The 26,482-nt window shown below is 45.7% G+C and overlaps 1 protein-coding gene across 2 annotated transcripts in view; it reads left to right on the top strand.

The window, feature by feature from the left end:
• MYO5B (myosin VB) overlaps window positions 1-26,482 on the top strand; it is a 334,782-nt gene that overhangs the window by 169,056 nt on the left and 139,244 nt on the right. For both annotated transcript variants that reach the window (XM_027526146.1, XM_027526145.1), the window contains exon 5: window positions 23,922-24,078. In XM_027526146.1, coding sequence (XP_027381947.1) covers window positions 23,922-24,078 — 157 coding nt within the window. The remainder of the gene's footprint in view (window positions 1-23,921; window positions 24,079-26,482) is intronic.

The raw sequence follows: 26,482 nt of genomic DNA, 5'->3' as shown, positions 1-26,482 counted from the left end.
CGCTGCTCTCTTAGTAGCTCTCTGATTACATTAGAACACAGGTTCCAGTGTAACAACGGGCAGTGTTTTGTCTCGAAAAAGCAGAAAACCTTGGGGAGGCCCTTTATCAAGGAGATCAGTTGTTAGTATTGAATCCTAGCACCATCCTTGCCCTTGGAGGGAATAAGCAGAGGCTCCCCAAGGGCTTCATTTCAGAGTCACAGAGGCAATCTACCCACCCCCCACCCCAACACACACACACCTGCTTTACTGAATCAGAAGTTCATGGGTGAAACCAAATTATCTTTTTAAACTCTACAACTGAATCAGAAGTTCATGGGTGAAACCAAATTATCTTTTTAAACTCTACAACTGATTCAGAAACTCTCGTCTTTGGACACCTGTTTGGGGAACTTTTAAAATAGATGAGTCTCTCTGATCTGGGGGATCCAGAACTGGTGCTCACAAAAAGAATCCACGTCACGGGTGTTAAGAGCCTCCTCAGTCTTTAAGCTCTGCTTGGTTGCTTTTAGCATCTCAGTAGGAATTAAGGATCTGAGAGTAGACTTTGATCAAGGGAAGGAGTTACGGAATTTGAAAGCCTGTTAGAACTGGGGAGAGAAATCTTTGGATCCTCCAAATTTAGCAGATGGCTAGCTTTCTGCAGTGACTCTCAACCCTGCCTGCACAGGAGAATTACCTGGGAGGTTCTAAACAACCATGGCCAGGCCTCACCCCCAGAGGTCAGGTTAATCACGTGGTGCTCAGGTGGATATAAACACTCCCAGATGCTATCTTAGTGAAGCTGGGTCAAGAACTTTGTTGAAACCATCTGTGTAATGTAGGTACCCCACCTGGTCTTTGTCACCAGCAGAGTTTTAGGGCGTGAGGGGACGCTTTTGTTCATGGGGAATGTTGTAGAAAGTGTGCAGGCCGTGTAGCATGTCCAAGAGAAAGCCCTGTGTTAGTGTCCTTTAGAACAGTGTTAGTCGCTCAGTCGTGTCCGACTCTTTGCGACCCATGGACTGTAGCCTGCCGGGCTCCTCTGTCCATGGAATTTTCCAGGCAAGAGTACTGGAGTGGGTTGCCATACAGTGGACAGATTTAAAAGCAAATGCTTTTTGAGTCCGCCTGGCTCCTGCCCCCATTATAGATCAATGATTTTGGAAGCCAGAGGAGGGGCACCTACAGCCAAAACATGTTGGAAATTAATTCAGTTCTCTGTATTCCCAGAACTAGAGAACAAAATGCCTCATGATTGATGACCTGCTTTAAAGAGAGATCCCTTTTGGTTGAAAAGGGAGTTAACCTTTTTCTGAAGAGCAAGTACCAAGAGTGCTTAGAAGTATGGGATGTCTTTTTAGAAAATGCCTTGGACCTAGTAGCAGCGTGATGAAGAGCCAGGGGGACATCCTAGTATCCAACGCTTTCTAATTAGTTATCCTTGGAGGCTAACAGTACTTTACCCCAAGCCTGTGCTTACGGAGAGGTTACTGGGGACGTATTAATAAATGCAGGTGTGTGAACTATGTAGTGTTTAGCTGCATTTAGCTTAAACGTGTAGTACCAGCCTTCAGTTAAGATATTGGGGATCAATAAATGCTCACTCCAGCTGGTTCTGCTTCTCCACTAGGTCGTTGGGCTCCTAGAGTTTTATTCCATTTGTCATTGCACATATTGATCCATCATAATTGCCTGATGTGTAGGAACTCTAGCTCAGCAACCCAAGGCAGAGATTTTTCTTCCCAGTTGTATGAGGTTGTCATTTCTACAATGCTGTTCACTTTACTTGCTTATATTTGTAGATCCTCTTACTTTGCAGAGTATATGTTCATGAAATGCGCAGCATTTTTAAGAGTTCTGCACTTGGAGTTGGAAAGCTTTTGAGGTCATATTATCTAGGACAGGGGTTCCTTTTCAGCATCATCAGTATTGTGGTACTTAGTCTTTCTGGAAAGTTCTAGACCCCCTCATTCCACTGTTTGAAACTTAGGGGTGAGCAGATATCTTACAGTCGCTTACTCCCACCCTGGACAGTTCCTGCCTCTCTTCTGGGGTAGCCAGCAGAGCAGATTGGTCTGGGAATGTACCTTTAGTCTTTTCTTCACTAAGCAAGACTCTTTCTGGTCTGGTTAGCATTCCTCATGTGACAGTTCAGAATCCTGTTTGATTTCCTTTGAATACATTCCAGTCTTTCAGTATACCTCATGAAATGTGGCATCTGTAATTAAGCTAAGCGTGCAGATCTAGCCTGACCGGAGAAGAAGTCGATGGCCATCTCCTGCTATCCTGGGGCATAAATACTTAGGTGCTGCATTAATGGAAGCTTATTAATAGTTCTGCTGTGATGATTGCTAATGAGTCACCAAAATCGTCCAGTGCTTCCCATCCACACCGTGGTTCTGGATGGTGATCACAGGTTGGTACCAACCACTGTGAGGTCTGTTTGTGGACCCATCATGGTTGTAGACCCTGTCCAGACCACATTGCTAAGTGGCAGTGTCCATTTAAGCATAGAGGTTACCAGAAGCCCCTCCCGGTTCCCCTCACTTCACAACCCGAGTTCTCTTTGTCTATGACTCAACAGTGAAACCAATGTTCACCTTCCCCTAAGCCTGGCTCTTGATTTCAAGAGTGGGAATTTAACAGACTTTTAATGAATTTTCATAGTACCAGGCAGAATTCCAAGACAATTGCCATGTTAGGTACTGAAAAGTCACGTTCTGACAGTCGGAAGGTGAACTTTGACACTTTTCCTGTGTCTTCACTATGTGTTAGTCTCAGTCATGTCCGACTGTTTGCGACCCCATGGCTGTAGCCTGCCAGGCTCCTCTGTCCATGGAATTCTTCAGGCAAGCGTACTGGAGTGGGTTGTCATTCCCTTCTCCAGGGGATCCTTCCAACATGGATTGAACCCAGGTCTTCCGCATTGCAGGTGGATTCTTTACCATCTGAGCCACCAGGAAACGCTTTGTCTTTGCCTTCCTGTTATAACAATCCTAATCATTTGGATACAGATGAATGCCTTGATTTGAGGCAGGAGAAAGCTATGTAAAGCAAATGTAAAAGAGGAAAGTACGTTAGCGTGTCTCAGAACTCTCTCCCTACTTTGTTGATGTGCATGATAACATAGAATGTTCCTTAAGATCATAAATGAGGTATGAGCAGTACTTTATTGTTATGCGGCACTAACTCAATTTTATAGGTTTGTCAGTGTAACCACGGAAGCCATGCATCTTGCCTAAGGCACGTAGCTGGCAGTTAGCAGGGATGATGGGACCCTGGGCCCCCTAATTTCCAACGCCATGCTCTTGGCCACTCTGGTCTCCTGGGTTCCTGGAAAAGACATTTCCTGGGTTTCTGGCTTGGGAAACCGGGTAGATAGAAGTTATACCTGCTGAGACCAGAAAGATGGAGGAAGGGTATAGGAGGCACTTTTTATTTGGGAGTTGTCTCATTCATGATCCCCAACCCCTGATATCCAAATAAAGCTATCTAGTGGTTGAGTCTATGACAGAATTGAGAGAGGTCTTGGCCTATAGGTGGAGCTTAAAGCCTTGGGAATGGATGATGTCATCCTGGGAGAGACTGTTGAGACAAGTTCCCAAAATCTAACCCCATCTAACTGGGCATTTGGAGATCTGGTGGAGGAAGAAGAACCTAAAGGAGGTGATGATCACCCCTTAAAGGTGATGGGGTTTGTGCCTTCTTCTTGGGGGCAGTTGGAAATGTAGGTAAGAGTCTTGTTAGGCACAAATGGGGTGGGAGTGTGGAGTCCTCCACTGAGCGGGCAGTGCACTGATGGTGTTACCACCTTGACCGGGTGTGCCTTAGGAACCAGGAGCAGCCTGCAATGGCAGTCCTGTGCATCCAAGAATTGCCTCCCTCCTGCCTTCCATTGCTTTGCCCCAAAATGCTCAACGTGATCTTTAACATCCGTTGTAGCACTCATGTCTATACTGCCCTTAGTTTTCAGGTGTCTTTTGTCTCCCTTGCTTCATGGCTCCCCTCTGAAACTCAAGGAGCATGGAAAGGTAGGCTGTTGAGACCCGAGGCTCTGAGGGGCTTGACCAAAGGCACCAAGCTCGTGAGAGGCAGAACCGGTGCTGGAATTCCTTCTGCTACTGCTGCTCCAAGGCTCCTGCTGTTTTGTCCCCTTCTGTGTGTCTGGATGAATCTGGAGAACCTGGATTTGTAGCAGAATTCCCGCAGCGGGGCTGGGCTTGCGCTAATGAATTTGCTGTATCCGATGGGAAGTTTTCATGGCTGCTGCATGACGGTGTCTGCTCGGAGGCTGTGTGAGCTGCCTTGTTGGACGCCTGACTCTTCTCTGAGTATGACCACAGAACAGGAGATAATTCATCCTTGGTGGACGCCCATATACGTACTCTAGAGTGCAGAGCCTGCAGTGGGTGTCAAGCAAATACTGTCTTTGCTTTTCCCCTGTTCTTATCATTTCTCTGCACATTTGACATACCCCATCTCTGTGTATGTGGGCAACTTCTGGGTGAACCTAAAGAATGCTCTGGGTACCAAAATGTCTGCCCTGGAGATGTCTGCAGCCCTTTAAATTCTCAGAGTAGATGAGTAACTATTTAATATTAACTAGATGGCTGACCAAAGATTCTCCTGCATAAAAATATCTGTCTCCTTGGCATATCACTTTATTTAAAGTGTTACCCTATTTCTCAGCTATGACCGAAAAACCATTAAAATACATGTGTTATCTGAAAGAGAAGATGTCCTGTGTGTCACAACTTTCAAATACAGCTCGGGTCTAACGTCTTCAATTTCTGCCACCGTGGCTGAGTTGAGGGTCTCACCTTCCACTTGGGTTACTGCTGCGGCCTCTGAAGGGGCCTCAGTCTTGCCTGTGTTTCTTTTTTTACCTCCCAAGTCCAGCCCCTGTGCTCCAGGGGGAGGAAGAAGTGTTTGCGCATGTTGCTTCCATGTTAATGGTTTCAGAATGTTAAAATGCTGGTGGGAAGGAACTAGCTGGGGAGACAGAGAAAGGGGATAACTGGTAGAGAATCCCTGACACGACCAGCTTTGGTGAGATCCAGGGCCAAGACGCTGAAATTAGCTCTGAAAAGGTGGTGGTGGTGGTTGTTCAGTCGCTTAATCACATCCAGCTCTTTGCAACCACATGGACTACAGCATGCCAGGCTTCCCTGCCCTTTGTGTCTCCCAGAGTTTACTCAGACTCATGTCCTTTGAGTTGATGAAGCCATCCAACGATCTTGTCCTCTTTCACCCCCTTCTCCTCCTGCCCTCAATCTTTCCCGGCATCAGGGTCTTTTCCAGTGAGTTGGCTCTTTGCATCAGGTGGCCAAAGTATTAAGAGCTTCAGCTAGTATCAGCATCAGTCCTTCCAGTGAATATTGGAAGACATGGGGGTGGGATCCAGAGCCAAGATGCTGACATTTACCTCCAAGAAAGTAGGATTCTCCAGTTGTTGGAGAAAAGGCAGAGAAAAGCTGGGTGCTGATGCTGCAGGAAGATTGATAGACTTGGTGTCAGGAAGTTGAACTGTTCCAGGCTTTTTCCTCTCAATTCCTGTTATTTTATCATATGGTAGGTACTGATATGTTGGATGAATCACATGTGGACTTTAATGTCTCTCATAATGGAGATGTGCCCAGGGAATCCCCAGATAGGAATAAGTCACATGTACTCGGGGGAAAGAAAGCTTGAACCTGAACCTGCTGTGTGTGCTGTGAACTCACTGATGCACAGTTGGTGCAAAGGTGGGTGAGCCGCCAGATGAGGTGACTGAACCTCTGGAGGGACAGATGCTAAGGGGGCGGCGATGGCACTGCAGCGTTTCCAAGGAGCCTGCGGGAGGTGCCCTTGGTGAGCGGGAGTGTGGTGCTGGAGACGCAGTGGGTCTGAACCTCTGCTTGGTCGGTGGCTATAGTGTCTCCCCCAGGTCCCCTTGCACTTGTCACAGGTGGGGTAGAGAGAGAATCAGACTTTGACAGCTGCAAGCGTGCTTAGATATTTTTCTGTCTAACCTGTTTACTTTACAGAAGATGTAATGGAGTGTCGAGGAGACTGGCTAGGCCCTGTCCTGAATTTGTGCTGGGCCCCAGGGTACTAGACCCCAAGGCCAGTGCTCCTTTTAGCCTTCAGCGGAAGGGCCAGCTCCCCGGGCCATAGTCAGACCCACAGATCTTCCTGCGTGCGTGCGTGTATGTGTGTTGATATGAACTGAGAATGACCTCACGCCCCATGCTTCTTATGCTTGACCAAGATGATCATCAGATTTGACCTTTCATGATGAATGTGAGGCTTTTCTCAAACACATGGCCTCAAAGAAATGTTTTAAACTGTACACAGAATGAAAAACCTAAGAAATTAAAACATTAACATCTTTCATTTTTAAGACACTTTAGGAACAGTTTCAGGTTCACAACAAGATTGAAAGGAAGGTGCAGAGATTTACCGTATAGCCTCTGCCTCCGTACATGTATAGCCGCCCTCATTATCCACATCCGCCGCCGGAGCGGTCCATTTGTTACAACCGATGAACCTACATCGACTCATCGTAACTGTGTAAAGCCTGTAGTTTCCTTAGGGTTCACACTTGGTGTCATTCTTGGTGTTGTGTACTCTGTGGGTTTGAACAAATGTGCAGTGACGTGTATCCATCATTATGGTGTCATGTGGAATATTCTCACTGTCCTAATAAAAAGTCCTCTCTGCTTCACCTATTCATCCTCCACCACCCCTATCGACCACTGATCTTTTGGCAGTCTCCATAGTTTTATCTTTTCTAGAATGTCATATAGTTGGAATTGTACAGTAGGAAGCCTTTTCAGATTGGCTTCTTTAGTTGAGTAATATGCATTTAATTTTCCTCCATGTCTTTTCGTGGCTTCATATCTCATTTCTTTTTAGCACCGATTAATATTCCATTTTCTGGATATGCTACAGTTTATCGATTCACCTGCTGAAGAGCATCTTAGTTGCTTCCAGGTTTGGGCAATTATGAATAAAGCTGCTGGAAACAGCTGTTTGCAGGTTTTTGCATGGATATAAGTTTTCAATCAATGTATCTTTTAAAGGAACATGCTACATGCAAATGTAAAGTTTTTCATGGCGTAAGGAAAGTAGACTAAAACGGGGAGAAGTATCATCAAACAAAAGGATATGAGTGACTGAAGGGGGGGAAAAACCACTCTAAAAGCACCCCATTTGAACTCATATTTGAGGTTGGATGATAAAAACAGAAACAAAAGAACTACCTGAAGAGTCATATTGAAATTCCCAGATCAGATCCTATGTTAAGAGATGCTTGAATTTTCCAAAATTGAAAATTTAACATTGTGGTATGTTTTAGGAGTTAGGAAAGTCAAATCAGTCTATAGTCAGTTTTGGTTTTTTGTTTTTTTTAGCAGTTGATAAATACTTGACAGAAAAGGTGTACTGTTTTATTTGTCAGGTAAAATACCTCAGAATTAAGGAATTTAATTAATCCATCTTAGCTGATTAAAAAGGGCACCAAAAATAACTTATTAGGGACTGAAGAGATTAGAATTGTTCCTGAATAGTATGCTGTCTCACCTTTTACACTTAATCTTAGCCAAAAGGCCGAGAAGCGATTGCTCTCACCTTTTGACACAACAGGTAGATTTTGATGAGCTCAAAATGAAGGGGATTTTCAGTGCCTATCCTTCAAGTATGCAAAGCTATGCATACTTTCAAGTATGCAAAGTATCCTTCAAATATGCAAAACTACTATTATAACCAAGAAAAATTTAAGCATGTTCGCACTAAACACTGTATATGAATCTGTTTATCTATAATGCCCCCCAAAGTGGCAACAACCCAAATGTCCTCCAACTGAAAAAGGAAAAAATTGGTATATCCATACAACAGAATGTTGTTTGGCCTTAAAAATTAGGAGTGAAGAATTGACACATGCAACAACATGGATAAACTTTGAAAACATTATACTAAATGAAAGAAATCAGTCAGAAGATCATGGTTCCCTTCATATGAAAGTTCATAATAGGGAGAGGCAGAGAGTGGACTAGTGAATGCCTGGGGTCAGGGGGACTGATGGGAAATCACTGGGAATGGACAGAGCTTCTTTTTGTAGTGATGACAAAGTTATCAAGTTGATTTTGGTGATGGTTGCACAATTCTGTGAACATACTAAAAATCATTGAATTTATACAGTTTAAATGGGTGAACCATATGATATTTGAATTATATCTCAGTAAAGCTGTTACCCACCCCCCCAAAAAAATTAATAAAAGGCAGAAAGCAGATGTAGAGATGCTATTTTACAGAAAAGGTGAGCAGGAACTACATTTCTTAAATAGGAACACTTGATATCATCATACTAGACTTGATAAATGAGGTTGAGACATGTGGGATGAGAACAGGGAGATAACTGTGAATAATACTATGTTGTGAAGAATCCTGTCCAAAAACATTTGTTTGTAGTTCAGTAGGTATACACCATCTGGAGAAGAATTCAGTACCATACATGCTAACCAATATGCATACACATCTTTTTATTTAAAAGAGGGTTTCTCCAAGTTGTAAGCCAGGTTTATAAATTTAAGCTTCATTAAGTATAAACAAGGGTTTAACAAGAAAACATTTAGGTCTTGGGTTCATATAGGACTAGATCCTGAGAGTCAGGCACAGCAAAGAAATGAAGCCAGAAGAGAAGAGGATTAAAGAGGAAACATTTGAGCAGCTGGGTGGGAGGGCCCATCTCAAACTCAAGGTTGTCGGCTCTCTGAACTTGCTTTCCTGGGTTCTGAAGGCCTTGCCCAATGCCTGACACCTCTTATCTTTGGCCCTTTCCCTGTGTCCCTTTTCCACGAGTCAAGAAGCCTGAACATGGCTCAGCAAAATGCACCAGGCTGTGGTTGCTCAGCAGGTTGGCCAAGTAAGCCTCCCAGTCTTGGAGCTTTGTAGTACTTCCAGGCCTCGGAGGGGACCGTGGTATCAGCAAGAATGTTAGGATGCTCCAGGTCAGTGTTTTATGAATATGGGGTGGAGTACAATCTTGGCACTCAGATCAGAGAAGGAAAACGTGTTGCTTCCAACGGGAGCACCTCCGTCCACGGGTGGCGCTCACTCACAGTGGGGGTGTAGGGAGGAGTGCTCCAGTAGATGAGGTGATACATGTGCTTCCTGGGTCCTCACAGATAGCTGCTAACTTACTTCCAGGAAGCTGGGCTTCCCTCTCCGTGAGCACACCTGCTGCTCCAGTAGTGTCTGTAACTTACCATTTAAAACTCCTGTGGATCTTGATAAATGACACTAAAAATAACACTAAAAGACTTCACCATTTGGGATTTTTGCAACTGACAAGGGACTTTTTCACAACCATTACTAAAAACAGCCAGATCGCAGCATTTAAGCTTTATTAAAGGAAAGCCTAGGATGTATTTTTCTTTTCTTTTTTTTAACGATTTGAAAAGCAAGCACATTCTGGTCCTGGGAGTATTTGAGGATTGCTTTAATTAAATTACCTAGCCCCTAAAAGCCTGTGAATATTCAGAACTCAAAATCTTCCCAAAGTCAATTAGCTGCATTAAAACACTCCTTCTGCTTGTAGGGAGACATTGTCGAATTTTTGACACAAAAGGAAGTTTATTTTAACATAGGATTCTTTTTCCCCCAACAAAGGTTTTTACATAAACTCTGAACTGCCCCCTCTCCCCCCAACTTATCCTTCAAGAAAAGACAAGGGGAAACTTTACTAAGTCGCCATCCCGTGAAGCCACTGCACAGCTAATTCCTAATTCTGAGCTTCTCTTCCGTCGCTGAAAACTTCCAGCTCTTGGTAAAGACGAACCTCAAGGCAGTCGACATTGACATCTAACAAGATTCTTCAGGGGTCTTGCTCTCGAGTCTCGGCCCCCTTGGATCTTAGACCATTGGCGTTCTCTTCTGTACTTTGCAGCACAATGCTGTCTTTTGTTCTAAGTGTGCTGGGTGTCCCTCGGAGTGGCAGCTCCTCAAGGGAGCTGTTTTCATGTACTTACTTGGAAAGCTCAAAATGGGACCCCATGCAGGTATGTAGTAAAGAATTGCCACCTGACTGGTGGACAGCTGAGTCCCCTTTCCCATCATCATGGTTTTTTTTTCCTCCCCTTTTGACTGCTAAGAGGTTTGTAGACACTCTGCTGCTGCTGCTGCTAAGTTGCTTCAGTCGTGTCCGACCCTGTGCGACCCCATAGATGGCAGCCCACCAGGCTCCCCCGTCCCTGGGATTCTCCAGGCAAGAACACTGGAGTGGGTTGCCATTTACGCTCTAGTTGGGCTTAAAGATTCCTGATTTGGAAGTTGAACTGTAATTCTTGGGTTCTTGCCCACATTGACTCACCACCCTATCAGATGGCATGTAGGCTGTAACCTCTGGGGAGTGTTGAGTGCCACACCCTTGGCTGGGCTTGACTGAGGAGGGGGATGGAGCCATATGGGACTTTTTCAAGGAAACCTTGGCTTTGGATAAGGTACTTTCTTCCACTTTGTACAGGTTATTGGGCCTGGAAGGGGAGTGAAAGAGTGTTGCCTAACCTGCCTCCATGGTCAGCAGGAGGGTAAACTGAAGTTGTAGATGTGATCGTGTTATAGAGTGGAGTTGATGTTGACTACTGTGAACTTTGATCATCCCTGTTACCTAGGTTTTCTGTTTGGGTAACTCTTGGGCACTTACATTTGTGCGATATAAAAAGGCCTTGAGAGAGGGCAGGGAGGTGAGTAATCAGTAGGAACTATCTGTCAAGATCTCGGTTACTCTCTCACCCAGCACTGTAACTGCAGGTCCTGTGATCCTCTCCAGAAGGTAGTCGATTTGGGGCCTGAAGGTGCTATTGCAGAAGTTCAGAACTTGATATAAGTGTACAGTTGACTCTTGAACAACGTGGGGTTTAGGGGCGCCAACTTTCTGCACGGATGAAATCCACATTTAACCTAGAGTTGGCCCTGCCGTCCGTGGGCGCTCCCGTTTAACCTGCCACGAGTTGGGCAGTACTGTAGTATTTACTACTGAAGAAAAAATCAGTGTGTCTGTGTTCCCATGCAGTTCACACCTGTTGCTGAAGGGCCCGCTGTAGTCGGTTCATTTATTAAAATGGTTTCATCTGCCATCTTAACTGCTCAAGGAGTGGATGCAGGTGGGGAAGATGCCTTGGCTGAGCTCAGAGGAATGGGGCTGGCACATTTAGACCTGAGGTAGCATTTCCCAGATGAGACAGATCTAAGAATATATCAAAAGTGTGGGCTGAGAGAAGGGAGAAGCCTTTCTCAATTTTACTTTTGTTAGGGATATTTCTGAGAGCGACGAGTTTTCCTGACAGCATAATGAATTATTGACTTGCTTTCCATTATTAGATCTTTCAGCCCATTAAAGTGAGTCTTTCTTTAGAGGACTAAGAAGTGGTTAGAGACCCACTGGGTATTCCAGGACCCACAGACTTGGGATGTTGTACTAAAGAAACCCATGAATGAGTGTGCTACTGATAAATAACCAGAGCTACCATTCAGGTGCGTCTGCTCTAAGCCCAGCAGTTCCATGTAGATAATTCCAACATTATCTACTAAGCTGTGAGGTCAGTTCTGTCTCTGCTTGAATGCCTTCAGTCTGAAGCAGATTGTCTTATGAAGTGACCTCTCATGTGCTTGAACACATGATGTATTTGAAGGGCCCTTGCATCATAGAAAGGGTGCTAGGCTGGATGTCCAAGCTTGTGCCCTCAGTGGTCTAATTTTTTTAAGCTGTGTAGGGAAAACACTGTGAAGGTAGAGCCTTGCTTTTTATAACTGAGTAAAGCTCACAGCAGAATTAGCCTAATATGTTTAATGATGTTCATAATCATTATGCTCCATGATAATTTAGGCATAAATATTCATAAATATTAAGTGGCGGACACAAATGACTGCAGTTAGTAGTGCCTTCCCGTAGCCAGACTCTCTTTTGCATGTATTCTCTTTTTTCACTTAGAGCGTGTTCATTCATTGTGAACTGTTGAAGCCTCTGGGCACCAGCCTCTGGTATGTCCTCAGCCTGCCCTGGGGGCCTGTCAGCTGCTAACATAGCCCAGCGCTTTTCCACCTCCACTCGATCCTGAGTGTCTCATACGTGAAAGGCTGGATGGTTTCTGGGCCAGGAGGCTGGGATGGTTGCATTTAGGAGAGGAAGGCTACAGAAGAAGCTAAACCCTGTGAGAGCCTCTCCAGTGGGGACCTGTGAGAGCCTTTGTAGCAGTTGGAGGGGCAAGATGGATCCTCAGACACTGTCTTTTGAGCCAGCTTTTTCCCCTCTAGAATAGGCTCCCCAGAACAACTAAAGCAGAGTCAGCCTTAGGCCCAGGTGCTGTATAATTTCATGGCCACATGAGAGAATCATGAACTTTCAAACCAGCCAAGGGATGATGATGCTGGGTGCCCAGACCAGCAGCATCATTATCACCCAGGAACTTACTAGAAAGTACATCTCAAAATCCTTGCCTTGCAATGTTGGACTGTTCAGGGCAATAAGATGCAGACGCTGTGAGAGTGTCATTTAGTCTTCTGTGAGCTTTAAGGCCTGAAAGGTTATATACCAACTTGTGCTACAATGTATTCCAGGGGAGAGAAACTTGCCCCCCTATCCTAGGAGTCTCTGAAATCTACCTCCCACCTCTACCAGCACACTTAGTGATGTTTCTTATTGGCCCTTGAAAAATGCAGCAGGACTGACCAAACGTGGGCATGGTTTCCTTGAAAGTCATTGTCATTAATGCTGTGCAAAGAGGCATGATTTTGCAACCTGGAAAAGAAAAACATTTTTAAAAGGGAATGAGTGACTCTTAACCATTTTTGTTCCATTTGAAACATTTAAATGTATCAAATATATGTACAATTGCAAAGGACTGATTTTATTGAACTTACCAAATTATTTTAGGAGTTTGTGATAAAGTAAATATAAGGTATCGTTAATGCATTAGTGGCAGATCTAATAATAACCATAATTTTGAAGTAGTGATGAGTGTAAATATTTAATGATATCTGCAGCAACTGTAATATAATATGGTGTCAAAGTCACAGGTCCTGCTAATTCTGCTCCCTGTTTTTGACTATTCTTTTTTGTTTATTTTTTAAATTGAAGTATAGTTGATTTGGGGCTTCCCTGATGGCTCAGATGATAAAGGATCTGCCTGCAATGCAAGAGATCCAGTTTCAATCCCTGGATTGGGAAGATCCCCTGGAGAAGGGAATGGCAACCCACTCCAGTATTCGTGCCTGGATAATTCCGTGGACAGAAGCTACAGTCCATGGGGTTGCAAAGAGCTGAACGTGACTGAGTGACTAACATAGCTGACTTACAGTGTTGTGTTAGTTTCTGGTATATAGCAAAGTGATCTCGTTATATATATATTTTCTGATTCTTTGCCATTATAGGTTATTGCAAGATACTGAATATAATTCTCTGTGCTATACAATAGGACCTTGTTGTTTATATTATATACAGCAGTGTGTGTCTGTTAATCCAGTGTGTATCCCTCCCCACTTGCCCCTTTGGTAATCATAAGTTTGTCTTCTGTGTCTGTGTGTCTGTTTTATAAATAAGTTCATTTGTGTAACTTTTTTAGGTTTCACATTTGGCTATGTTCTTAATTGGCGGAAATGTTAAAATTGTTAGAATTTAGTAAAACTGAATAGAGCCGTGCTTTTTATTCCATCTAAGTTCATGGGTGCCCCTGAATTCTATTCGTGAGCGTGTTGGGAATTTGTAGACCCCAGGTGCAGAACACTGGAGACAGGGCAAAGCTGCCGATTCTCCCCCGCTCACAGGCACTGGCCGGCCGCAGCGCGCTCTGCAGTGCTCGTGCGTCTTCGCGCTTCTGACTCCAGTGCTGACCGGCCTGCACTGTTGCTGCCACTGGGGGGTATCAGTCACGTAAGTCTAGTCAACAAGGATGCTCTACTTTGATTTCTAAGTGATTTGTAAATAAACCATTAACTGGAACTTAGACTTAAACGTAAAGGCTCCTATAGTTTACAGACAAGAAGAACGGTTAAAAAACTCACATGTTACGAACTGTTTAGCCTCGTAAAGTTAGTCTTTGTTTTAAGGTCAGTGTTACACGATATTAGGCTAATAGCAACCATGAATAAGTTACAAGGTATTTGAATGTCTACAAGTACCTGAATATATTTATATCATGACCCATTTAATGAAGCTGTTGAGCAGTGGTTCTTAATCCTAGCAGAACTAATGTAGCAGAACATCAGAATCCTTGTGGAATTAAAACAAAACAAAACAAATATCTGGGCTCTACCCCCAGAGGCTGTGATCCAGGTGATGGTTGTGGAATCCATCGGGGAAGTTTCCTGAGCTCCACATGTGCAGCCAAGGCTGAACAAATTATGGTTCTTTGTAGTCCAGTCGTTGCCAGAGGCCACGACTTGCCTGTTGGGGTGGGAGTGCCCTAAACTTCACCCTCTTCCTGGAACACCATTTCTCTCTTTTGCCCTTTGCACAGCCTGGCGCCTCTGCCTGGAATGGCCTCGTGGGATAAATCATGAAGGGCCTGGGATGCTGCAGGTGCTGATGCAGATGCAAGCCCCAGTGTCTCATGAGAGGTGCTCATGGGACCCACGTGCGTGCTTGCTCAGCTGTGTCTGACTCTTCGCGACCCCACGGACTGTTGCCCGCCGGGCTCCTCTGTTTGTGGAATTCTCCAGGCAAGAGTACTGGAATGGGTTGCCATGCCCTCCTCCCGGGGATCTTTACAACCCAGGGTTCGAATTCATGTCTGACTTACATATGTTCAAATGAGTGTTTTGGAAATATCTTTCCAGTGGCAATGAGGAGAATGGATTGAGTAGGGGCTGACATAGGCAGAGGAGGACCGGTTACGATACTGTGAAAGGACCAGGAGAGAAAGGATGAGGGACAGGACTTAGGGGATGGATTAAAAAGAGGATCGAGGCAGTACAGTCAACTCTGCCTGGTGGTGTAAGGAACAGAAAAGAGTCAAAGGCCCTTCCCAAGTCCCCATCTCATTGCTGTGCGGGGCACCAAGCCATGTGCTTGAGGAGTAAGGACAAGGAGCAGACTGGAGTGGGGGCTGGGGAGCTTGGTTCTGGGTGTGGAGGCTTTGAGGGGAGAGCTGTGCAGCCTCTGTGTGTCACTGTCGCTGCGCATATGTGCTTGGCTTTGGGAGAGATCTGGGTTGGGGTGTAAATCTGAGAGTGGACAGCTTTGGGGTGGTGTTTGTAGCGAGGAGGTAAGATGAGATCATGTTAGAGGCAACCTGGAGAGGTGAGAGGAGATGCTGAAATTGATGTGCAGGGTTCTGCTAAATTTAAAAGGTGAATGGATGAGGCTGGATCTAGAAGAGAAATCGAAGAAGACCTTGTATCTCCTGGTAACCTGGCAGAGAGAGTGCAGTGCAGAGAAAGAGGATGGGCTTTAGACCGAGGTGCTCAGATGCACCTGGCTTCAGATACTACCGAGCTAGACTGCTGATCCACGAGAAGCCTTTTTACCTGAATATTACCTGGATGTGTTCCTTTTCTGTAAAGTAATTTCCAGCACCAAGTGAAAGAGAGCTCCAGAAGTGTTTATTTGGTACTGCAGGTAATCTTGCCCAGATAATCCCATAGACAGAGGAGCCTGGTGGGCTACCGTCCATGGGGTTGCAAAGAGTCAGCCACGACTGGGTGACTAACACACACACACACCCTGTAGGGTACAAATAAGTGTACATCATAGTTTACCCCCAACTAAGATAACACTGGGCTTTCCTGGTGGCTCAGACGGTAAAGAACCTGCCTGCAATATGGGAGACCTGAGTTCGATACCTTGTTTGGGAAGATCCCCTGGAAGAGGGCATGGCAATCCAGTCCAGTATTCTTGCCTGGAGAATCCCATGGACAGAGGAGCCTGGTGGGCTACAGTCCATGAGGTTGCAAAGAGTTGGACATGACTGAGCGACTAAGCATGGCACAGCACAAGATAACATGGACCAAATAATTCTGTTAAATATAAAACCACAGGAAACACTTGCCTCTGTTGCTCGGTTCAGTTCAGTCGCTCAGTCGTGTCCGACTCTTTGTGACCCCATGGACTGCAGCACACCAGGCCTCCCTATCCATCCCAACTCCTGGGGTTTACTCAAACTCATGTCCATTGAGTCAGTGATGCCATCCAGCCATCTCATCCTCTGTCGTCCCCTTCTCCTCCTGCCTTCCATCTTTCCCAGCATCTGGGTCTTTTCAAATGAGTCAGTTCTTCGTATTAGGTGATCAAAGTATTGGAGCTTCAGCTTCAGCATCAGTCCTTCCAATGAATATTCAGGACTAATTTCCTTTAGGATGGATTGGTTTGATCTCCTTGCAGTCCCAGGGACTCTCAAGAGTCTTTTCCAACACCACAGTTCAAAAGCATCAGTTCTTTGGCGCTCAGCTTTTTTTATAGCCCAACTCTCACCTCCATACATGGCTACTGGGAAAACCATAGCTTTGACTAGATGGACCTTTGTTGGCAAAGTAATGTCTCTGCTTCTTAATAAGCTAACTAAACCCACAGATTTCTGAATTTTCAGGGGTATTTTCAAGATTAGCAGGTACCTGCAGTTGATGTGAGCTATTTATTAATATTCTGCACAGCTCAACTGTAACCTGGATCTGGAATCAGAGTTCAGGAATAGCAGGAGGTCTTACGGCTCATCTTCCAGCCTTTCCAGTTTAAGAGCAGAGATGCTGGGACATCTCCATCCACACCGAAGAGACCCCAACTCTGTTTCTGTCTCACTCTGCCCTGCTTATCTTCCAGTGAGGGGTGGGCTTGACTGAGTTCCCAGAGGTTCTTTCTGTGATCCTTTCACATGTGAGAGGAGGCAGCCTCTCCTGGGAACAGCAAGTAAGTGGAAGGAGACGGATTCATTTCACGGCTACTTGTATCACACTACACCTAGGAGGTTTATAAATAGAACTTAGCACCCAGAGGGCCACTGTGAGACTAAAGTAGAAAAATGATACTTGGATATGAAATGTACTAAGTACTTAGCCCCCGCGTTGTCAGAAGGTTCAATTTCATCTTATTGACTGGGCACTTAGGACTCTGACTGCTAACTACCAATTAAGCAGTTTTCCATGAATATTTATGGCTGCCTTCCATATTGACTTGATTTCTAGACTGTGAGCACACAGCCCTGCCTGGCAGAGGGGAAGGTGTGGCAGGTAGGTCACTGGTCCCTGATGGCAGAGATGCTCAGGGATGCTGCTGTGCCTGCCCCACACCCTGAGCCTGTCTGGGTCCCGAGCATGGAGGGCCCCAGACATAGGCACCCTCTCTCTAGCTGCCCAGGACATATCTCCTCATTCCCACGTTGAGCCTGGCTTTCTTGTTGGCTGGGTTTATGGGATCCCTGACTTGGCACTTTCTGGCCCAGCCCCTTCTCACAGCAGAACCGTTCTTTCTCATGCCCCAACCTTGGGAGAAAATCTTTAACTTTAGACTCACTGTAACTGTGAGGCTCTGTTTAGAGCCCCAAATGGCCTCGCTCTAAGTTTCTGTACCTTTTTTACCTAACTGACTGTTCTGTCGCTAAGTCGTGTCCAACTCTTTGCAACCCCATGGACTGCAGCATCCCAGGCTCCCCTATTCTCCACTATCTCCAAGAATTTGCTCAAAGTCATGTCCATTGAGTTGGTGATGCTATCTAACCATCTCAGCTTCTGCTGCCCCCTTCTCCCTTTACCCTCAATCTTTCCCAGCATCAGGATCTTTTCCAATGATTCAGCTCTTCACGTCAGGTAGCCAAAGTATTGGAGCTTCACCTTCAGCATTAGGCCTTCCAATGAGTATTCAGGGTTGCTTTCCTTTAGGATTGACTGGTTTGATCTTCTTCCTGTCCAAGGGATTCTCAAGAGTCTTCTCCAACACCGTAATTCAAAAGCATCAATTCTTCAGCACTCAACCTTCTTTATGGCCCAATTCTCACATCCATACATGATTTCTGGAAAAACTATAGCTTTACCTAACTTTATCTCCATCCTAGCTTATCTGTGTCCCCAAACCTTACTTTTCCCTTCCCATAGAACCTGTTTTTTTTTTTCTCCCAAGGTGACTCTGCCCTCTACTTGACTTTTCCTGACTTTCCCACTCTAATGGGGTTTTGAGATTATTTTGTGTTAATATAATTGTGTTTGTATCCCTAGGCATCATATTTCTTTTTTATTGTTGAGTTTTAAAGAAAATATCATACCATATATAGTACTATCAATTTTTTTTTTAGCTGGCATGCTGCTAAGATTCATTTTAATTGTCTTCCTTGCATGTCTCCCAGTTATTAACTCTGTCCATGGTACTGACACAAATGTCTGTGTTGGACGGAAATTCTTGATTAAAAATTCTTTGTATCCCCATTGTCTGGTGCAAATCTTTTTTTTCTTTTTTAACCATAGTAGATGGTCTGCACTGTGATGATGGTGTTGAAAATGTAATTACAGACCAGACAGACATAGACAGGCAAGAAACAATAGATTGATTATCCCATTAGTGACTAGACTGTATTCTACTGACACACCTAAATTTTCAGATGATTTGTTACTGGAGTGGGGAATGATGGAGGGGCTTAATGATGTGTGTTGAGAGACAGGGCGTCCTTCCTGCTGGGCGAGGCTCAGGCTGGGCCTTCCCTCCTTCCTGTTTAGCAGCTCCACTGTGTGTCAGGGGCATTAGCAGGTCTTTTCCCACCTCTTCCTGCCTTTCAGGGAGTGCCCAGTCCACGGAAAGAGAGCTGCACCTCTTTGAAGCTTGGGGCCCCTGCAGGGAGCCCCCTTCCCATGGATGAGCTCCGGAGACTGAACTGAGGTCAGGAACCACGAAGTTTGGTTTGTGGGCAGTAAATTGTACACCTCTAGGGGGCACCGTAGCCTCAGTCTATGAAGACCACCATCCGTGATAGCCCCTGCTATCTTGACACAAACCAGGCGCTGGCCAGTTCATCCAAGCCCTGCATCTGAGACTGGCCATCATGGAACTAGGTTCTAATGGGAAAGACAAGGATAGAAGGAGTGCTAAGTAGATAAAGAAAATATTAGTAAACTGTATGCTGAGTGCTAGGAAGGTAGGGTGGTCAGGCAGGGGCTTCTGACCACCCTAAAAGAAGTGATGTTTTAACTGAGGAAGTGGTGCTGTGCCAGCCAGCACTGACACCTGATTCCTGTCTAATGTCTCAAGGCTCGAATTGTTGGAGGGATTCACCAATGGTGCTTGGTTACACACGAAGGTGCTATAATGGTGGTGTAGAGGTGTTACAGAACACCCCAGTGGGAAATTGTCCAGGGTAAGGAAGTCTGTGTTCAAGTTTGCATTTGGTGTCTTGCTAGCTGAGAACTCTGGGAATATCCCTGGGTCTTCCCAAACTTCATTTTTATCCTTGTTAAAAATGAGAAGAGTGGGGGGCTTCCCTGGCGGTCCAGTGGTTAAGACTCCAAGCTTCTACTGCACAGAGCTTGGGTTCAAATCCCTGATTGGGAAGCTAAGATCCTGGATGCCGTGGCCCAAAGACAAAATAAAAACACAGCAACATCTTAATATTTATATTATTAAAATGGATTTTCTAAAATGAGAAGACTGATACCCAGTAGTCTTGTGAGTCCCAAACAGAAGACTCTTGAGAGTCCCTTGGACTGCAAGGAGATCCAACCAGTCCATCCTAAAGGAAGTCAGTCCTGAATATTCATGGGAAGGACTGATGAAGCTGAAACTCCAAATCTTTGGCCACCTGAGGTGAAGAGCTGACTCATTTGAAAAGATCCTGATGCTGGGAAAGATTGAAGGCAGGAAGAGAAGGGGACGACAGAGGATGAGATGGCTGGATGGCATCACTGACTCTATGGACATGAGTTTGAGTAAACTTCAGGAGTTGGTGATGAACAGGGAGGCCTGGCGTGCTGCAGTCCATGGGGTCGCAAAGAGTCTGCGACTGAGCGACTGAACTGAACTGACTGAAGCAAGGGATAGCGTGGCTAAGTGTAAATTGGTGGTGGTAATTAATTACAATGAAAAGTAGTAATGTGTGAGTGGCCGTAAGGCAGACTCTGAGTACCAGGCACTAAGAGTTGTGAGATCAAAGAAGAGAAAATCAGTTTGAACTGAAATAGCTTCAAGCAGATATAAAGTAGGAAGGAAAAAGAAAGCCCCATGTGGCTTGAACGGAGTGAACAAAGAGAAGCGTGGCATGTGATAAAGCTGGAAAGAGAGATGCTGGTTCATGGAGAGTATTGAACATGATTCCGGAGCTGGGATCTTAGAGGGCAGAGGTGTTCCACTGGACGGCTTAAAGCAGGGGGCGAGGTTTGACCCCATATTCACTGCAAAAGGTCATCTAAGGAGGATGTGTTGATATTACAGGAGGATGACAGCAAGGGTTAGACAGCTGTTATTGTATGCTTGTTAGAGATGATGGCTGGCTCTCACAGGTCCAGAGAACAGAGCAGAGTGTCTTGGGAGGTGAATTCAGTGAGACGCACTGGCTTGAGGGAAGGGGAGGAATCCACAGTGACTCCCAGGTTTCTGGATGAAGTGGGCGAGTGCAGGCTGGTGCCCCTTACACGGAGAAGGCTTGGGTGGGGGAACAGGGAGTGATGGAGAGTCTTTGGCGCTAGGAATCCTGCAGGTTCAAGGTTAAAGCTAATGCCTGTTCTCTAGGAGCTCTCAGTTCAGCGACTGGCATGTGGTCACGTGGTGGCAATTAGAGAGGGGTTCCAGGGCGAGGGTACTGATGTCACACACGTCCAGGGGCATGCTGCCCTCATTGTCACAGCCAGGCGGTGTATCTGGAGCTCTTCTGGGGCTTCCCTCAGTTGGAGACAGCTGAAGCAGTGCTTCCTGATGGTTCTGTGCCTGTTGCTGGTGGGGAGGCCAAGGATGATGGTTTCTTCTCTGCAGAAAGCCCAAACAAGACCACACTTCAGCATGACATCCCCAAAGTCCCTGCAGTGCCTCCCTGGCCGATCAGTGCTCTGTAGTGGGGACCTCAGGTGTCTTGACATCCACCTTTCCCCACCCCACTTCCCCCCGCCCAGGGGGCCCCCACCCAGATATGGGGATGGAGAAGAGGCTGGCCTTGCTCGGGGAGCTCCAGGTGCTGCAGTGGTTTGGTGGGAAATTTTTACTGGAAGAGCAGAAGGTTGAGCAGCAATTAAGTCTCGCCTCTCAGGTGTCCAAGATGGGGATGCAGTGTGAGCCCCGGGGATGGGAGATGGACTTGTTGGTTGCTGGTGTTTGCGTGAGAGCTGGAGAGCGGCTGGTTCTCAACCTGGGAGTCCTGTGCTCCTGCCTGATGCCCAGGCCTTCAGGGGTGTTTCCTGCCTTCCTGGAGGCAACCTGGGCCTGAGTCACAGCTGGTGTTTCAGGGTGTGAAATGCCGTGGCTGTGGGTTAGTTTTTCTAAATATAGGCAGAACTCACTTTACTGCCCTTCGATGTATTGTGCTTCACAGGCCTTTTTTAAAAAACAAACTGAAGGTTTGTTTCAACCCTGTGCCAAGCAAGTCTATCAGCTCCATTTTTTCCCAACAGCATTTACTCCAAGTCTCTGTGTCACATTTTGGTAATTCTTGCAATATTTCAAACTTTTTCACACTATTTCTATTTGTGATGATGATCTGTGATCAGTGATATTTGATGTTATGTTGTTACTGTTATGGGTGCTACCAGCCACACCAATGTAAGGGCGTGAACGTAACTGATAAATGTCTTGTATGTTCTGACTGTTCAACCAGCTAGTTGTTCCCCTATCTTTCCCCGCCTCCTCATACCTTCCTGTTTTCTGAGACACAGTATTGAAATTGGGCCAGTTGATAACCCTACATTGGATTCTAAGTGTTCAAGTGAAAGGAAGAGTCCGTCCATGCAGCAAACTTCATTGTTGTTTTATTTTAAGAAATTGCCACAGCCACCCCCACCATAAGCAACCACCACTCTGATCAGTCAGCAGTAAAACCCCCAATAACCAAAAGACTGCAACTGGCTAAAGGCCAAGAGAGTGCTTAGCATTTTTTTTCAAAATAAAATGTTTTTAAATTAAAGTATGTGCTTTTTTTTTTTTTTTTTTTTTTTAGGCATAATATTCTTATGTACCTTCTGGGCCTCCTGCATTACAGGCAGATTCTTTACCACCTGAGCCACCTGGGAAGCCCCTTAATAAACTACATTATAGAGTAAATGTAACTTATCTCCACCAGAAAACCAAAAAATTCACATGACTTGCTTTATTGCAATATTCTCTTTATTGGGATAGTTGCTTGATTGTGGTTGTCTGGAAATGAACCTGCAGTATCTCCAAGGTGTGCCTGTAAAGGGAACCTCACCTGGCTCAGGAGAAAAGGATTTCTTGAAAAGCAAAGAGACCCAAGTAGTAGGCTAAGTCATGTCTGTAATTGGGCTGAACGGATGGAGCCATACATCAGTTGTGTTTTTGAAGGACGTCGGGTAGAATTCCATACTTATAAATATCTCCCCTACAGCCAACCCTAAGTAATGGAAAATTGCAACTGAGAGCTTTTCCCCACCCATACTCCCTCTTACAATTTTGATCATGGAATCATCAAATGTCAGAGACAGATTAAATCACTAGGGGAGTCCCAAGCTGCACCTGTGTATTTGACAAGATGAAAAGACAGAGGTCCAAAGAAAAGAAGTGACCCAAAGTCACACAGCAAGTAAAATGACCATGCAGGGCCTGACATCAGTGTGAGGTGAGATGGGACACTGCCTTACAAGCAGCACAAAGCAGATGCTGTGAGACTTTAGAAGGTAGAGAAATAATTGCCTGCTGGGATGCCTGAGATGGCTTAGACTTTGGACGTGGGTCAGGCTTCCGGAGAAGGGTGTAAGTTGCAGGTGATTTCCTGCAGAGTGAGAACCATCAGTGGCAGTGGTGGGGAAGTGCGCAGTTGCAGAGGCTGGCACGTCGCTCATCTTGGCTGGACTGCGATACCCTCACCTTATACGAAATGTAGACATCGTTTCATATAGCCTTGCAGCAAATCTGTAAGATGGTAATGTGGTTAAGGCTCACAAAGGGCCTGCCGATAGCAGAGCCAGAGCCAGAACTCAGACAAGATCCTTAGACCAAAGGCCCAGTGTTCTGTCCTTAGCACAAAGGGCCTGCCGATAGCAGAGCCAGAACTCAGACAAGATCCTTAGACCAAAGGCCCAGTGTTCTGTCCTTAGCACCAGTTTGCCCATGCTTGTCAGAGGTTTTAGTGTTGAGATGTGCATTGTGATGGGGTTCAACCATTCAACTAAGGACTTTGGACTTGATTCTGTAAGTGATGGGTAGTTACCTTGATTTGAGTGGGGAAAGCACGCTTAGAGCTGTGCTTTAGACCCTCAATCTGGCAGGAGTGTTAGGATGAATTAGAGACCTAGGTGGTCCCTACATCTAGGTGACCACTTAGAAGAGCATGAGCGTGGTTGGAGATCAAAGTCGTAAGAGACTGGACTGAGATAGTCTGAGGGTCAAAGAAGTAAACTACCTTGTCCAAAGCCAGACAGCTAACCAGTGGGTGTGAGGTTCAAAATCAGGTGGTTTTTCCTGCCCATATTCTGGTCCTGGGCTCTCTAGCTGAGACGGAAGCAAAGCTAATGTGTGTAGAACAAAGTGAGGGTGCTCTTGCCCATCACCCCCAAGGTCAACTTATGGGTGATTACAAATAGTGTATGATATATATGTCCCCCTTCCTCTGGGTCATAAAATAGGGTATGTGGGGTTTGTAAGTCTTTCTCAGAACTCCTTTCTTTCTCCCCCTTTCAGATCTGTTGAAATGTATGAAGGAAGTTGGGCTGTTTCCATGCCATCCCTCACATTTATCCCTAATTTGGGCTCAGACCCTTGCCAACAGGGTCCTTGGAAGGCGAGAGTGCTTTTCTGTGGCCAGCGACTGACCAGGGCCTTTGCTTTGCAGAGATGAGAAGAACCAGTCCATCATAGTCAGTGGGGAGTCTGGAGCTGGCAAGACGGTGTCGGCCAAGTATGCCATGCGCTACTTCACCACGGTCAGTGGCTCAGCCAGTGACACCAACATCGAAGAGAAAGTCCTGGCGTCCAGTCCCATCATGGAGGTAAAGCCGTCCAAATGTCCTCAGCCTCCTTGGCTGGAGTTCCTTCTGCTGGCGGTAAGACTGCTGAGTGTCCAGCCTCATGTGGTCAGCATTCTTACCTCTTCCCAAGAACCTGTTGTCCACTGTTGAGGGAAATTTTTCAAAGGTGCCCCTAAAACCACAGATTTGGGAATTTCCTGACCTGGAAGCCCAGGTCCCCGGTATTGGATAGAAGGTCCTCTTCATGTCTTCCTGTCCCTTGACTTTGCCCGACAGTGTCATGACAGTCCTTCCCCGTCTACCGCCATCTCTGCCGTGTCCTGTCCCCTCTTGCCATCCTGTGTCAGCAAATCAGTGTCCCACCGAATCCTTCCCACGTGGTGAGGCCCCACTGAATCAGGAGGGAAGTTCCCATGGGGTGAGGAGGCCTGGATAAAAGATCCCCCCTCCTTTCCCAAAAATGTTTGGACTTTGTCTTCTGCGGGGAGAAAGAGTCAAATGCTATGTGACAACATATAATTTGTTGAAGAGTCTCAGAAAATTGTTCCCTGAGTTGGCATGAACTGGCCAGGGCAGGTCCAGTCTCTGTCTTCACCACCTGCACCTCCCACACGGTGGCCTCAGAGCGGCCGATGCAAGTGAGGGGTCAGAGAGATTTCTGAAACTTAGGTCTCACTATAGCGAGCCATGCTACAGGGATGGAACTCCATTTCTCTTTTCCCCCCTTTCCTCTGTAAAAGTTTCCTTCTGATGGAGTTGAGCTAAATGGCTGCACCGTCCCTGGGCCAGCTTTGATTTCCTGCCTCCGAAGCTGAGGCCCTTCACTATTGCCTGGGCTGCAGTAGGCCCTTCTGTCAGCCCCGAAGAGCCCCTTGGTTTTAGTGAGAGGAAATTCAGTTGAAGCCGAAAATTGCCAAAATAGCGTCAGGTTTCTCCACCCAGCCTTGAGCCCATCAGGTGAGGCACAAGGCATCAGTGTGCTTGGTCCTTCAGATTATGTTGGAGCTGGGGGAACAAGACCCCGGCTGGACCTTCTCCAGCCCCTCTCGCTCCCTCTGCCTTCACCAACTGCAGGAGTAGATTCTGAGTCTTGAATCACAGGGGCTCATCAGTTAACCAAGCAAACTCTTCTACCTGGAGAATCCAGGCCTGGATTCCTGCCTGGAGAATCTCATGGACAGAGGAGCCTGCTGGGCTACAGTCCATAGGTTTGCAAAGAGTTGGACATGACTGAAGCGACTTAGTATGCTTGTAGACAAAAGCAAGTTTCAGTATCTGTTCTTATATGATTTGGGAAATGGTCAATAAAGCTGAAGGCATTTTTACCAAACAGATTAGAAACGGGAAAAAAAAAAAAAAAAAACCTTTTATTTGATTGTGCATCAGAATGCACTTGACTGTGCATCAGAATCTCCTGGAGCATTTGTGAGAGCTGATAGCTGGGCATTACTCCCAGAGTTTCTGATTCAGAAGGCCTGGGGAATCTACATTTATTTTAAGTTCCTTGGTGATCCTAATGCTGCTGGTCTCAGTCCCACACCCATTGGGAAACATTTATCAAATAAATGTTAAGAAGGTAGGAAGGATTCACTGGAAAATATGAAAGAAAAGGAAATAATCCCCACTGATCCCACAGCCTGCTGATAATTGTTCAATATTTTGGTATATTTCCTTCCAGCTTTTTCACTGACTATTATATTAATAGGATTAGCCATGTCCCTTTATCATTTAGCTTCTTATGAACTCATTGGCTACAGACATACATTGATAGATGGCTTTACCATTATTTAACTCCCTGTTGTCAGACATTTAGTTTGTAGCCTGTTTGCTCACAGCATTTGTTTAAAGTCTCAAGGTGGTGGCCTGGCCATGGGCTGGATCTGGGAGGTGGTCGTGGAGGTGAGTCCGTGCCTCCCCCTTGGCTGTCTCCTGCACTTACCTGGTGGCAGCTAGGCCAGCACTCTGCAGTTAGCATCAGGAATCCTCTCAGGTGAGCGTGGAACCAGGATTTCAGCTTTTCCTTTGAGTTTCAAAATTTCAAATTTCAAAATTACTACTATGAAATTCAGTATGTAGTAGTAAGATTGCCAAGACACAGAGTGCCTGTTCTTTTGGAAGTAAAGTAAGTAGTGATTCTGTACAAAACAGAGAAGGGAAGAAACCCTTTTGATCCCTGGAGGTTCTTATTAGCCAGGACGGGGGAACTTCATGAAGACAGACCGCCTCATAATCAAACAGGTACAAGACCCAGGCAGGATGATTTTTTTTTTTATTTTGTTGTGGTAAAACGTACATAATAGAAAAATTAACAACCACTGAAGTGTACATTTGATTGGCACTAATACACGCTCAGTGTTGTGCACCATCCACCACCACCGTGCATTCCCAGGATGTTTTCACCATCCAGACAGAAACCCTGTGCCCA

This window comes from Bos indicus x Bos taurus, chromosome 24, assembly GCF_003369695.1.
Source record: "Bos indicus x Bos taurus breed Angus x Brahman F1 hybrid chromosome 24, Bos_hybrid_MaternalHap_v2.0, whole genome shotgun sequence".
Taxonomy (NCBI): domain Eukaryota; kingdom Metazoa; phylum Chordata; class Mammalia; order Artiodactyla; family Bovidae; genus Bos; species Bos indicus x Bos taurus.
The sequence above is the reverse complement of the archived record's forward strand: the minus strand, read 5'-3'. Positions and strand labels throughout refer to the sequence as shown.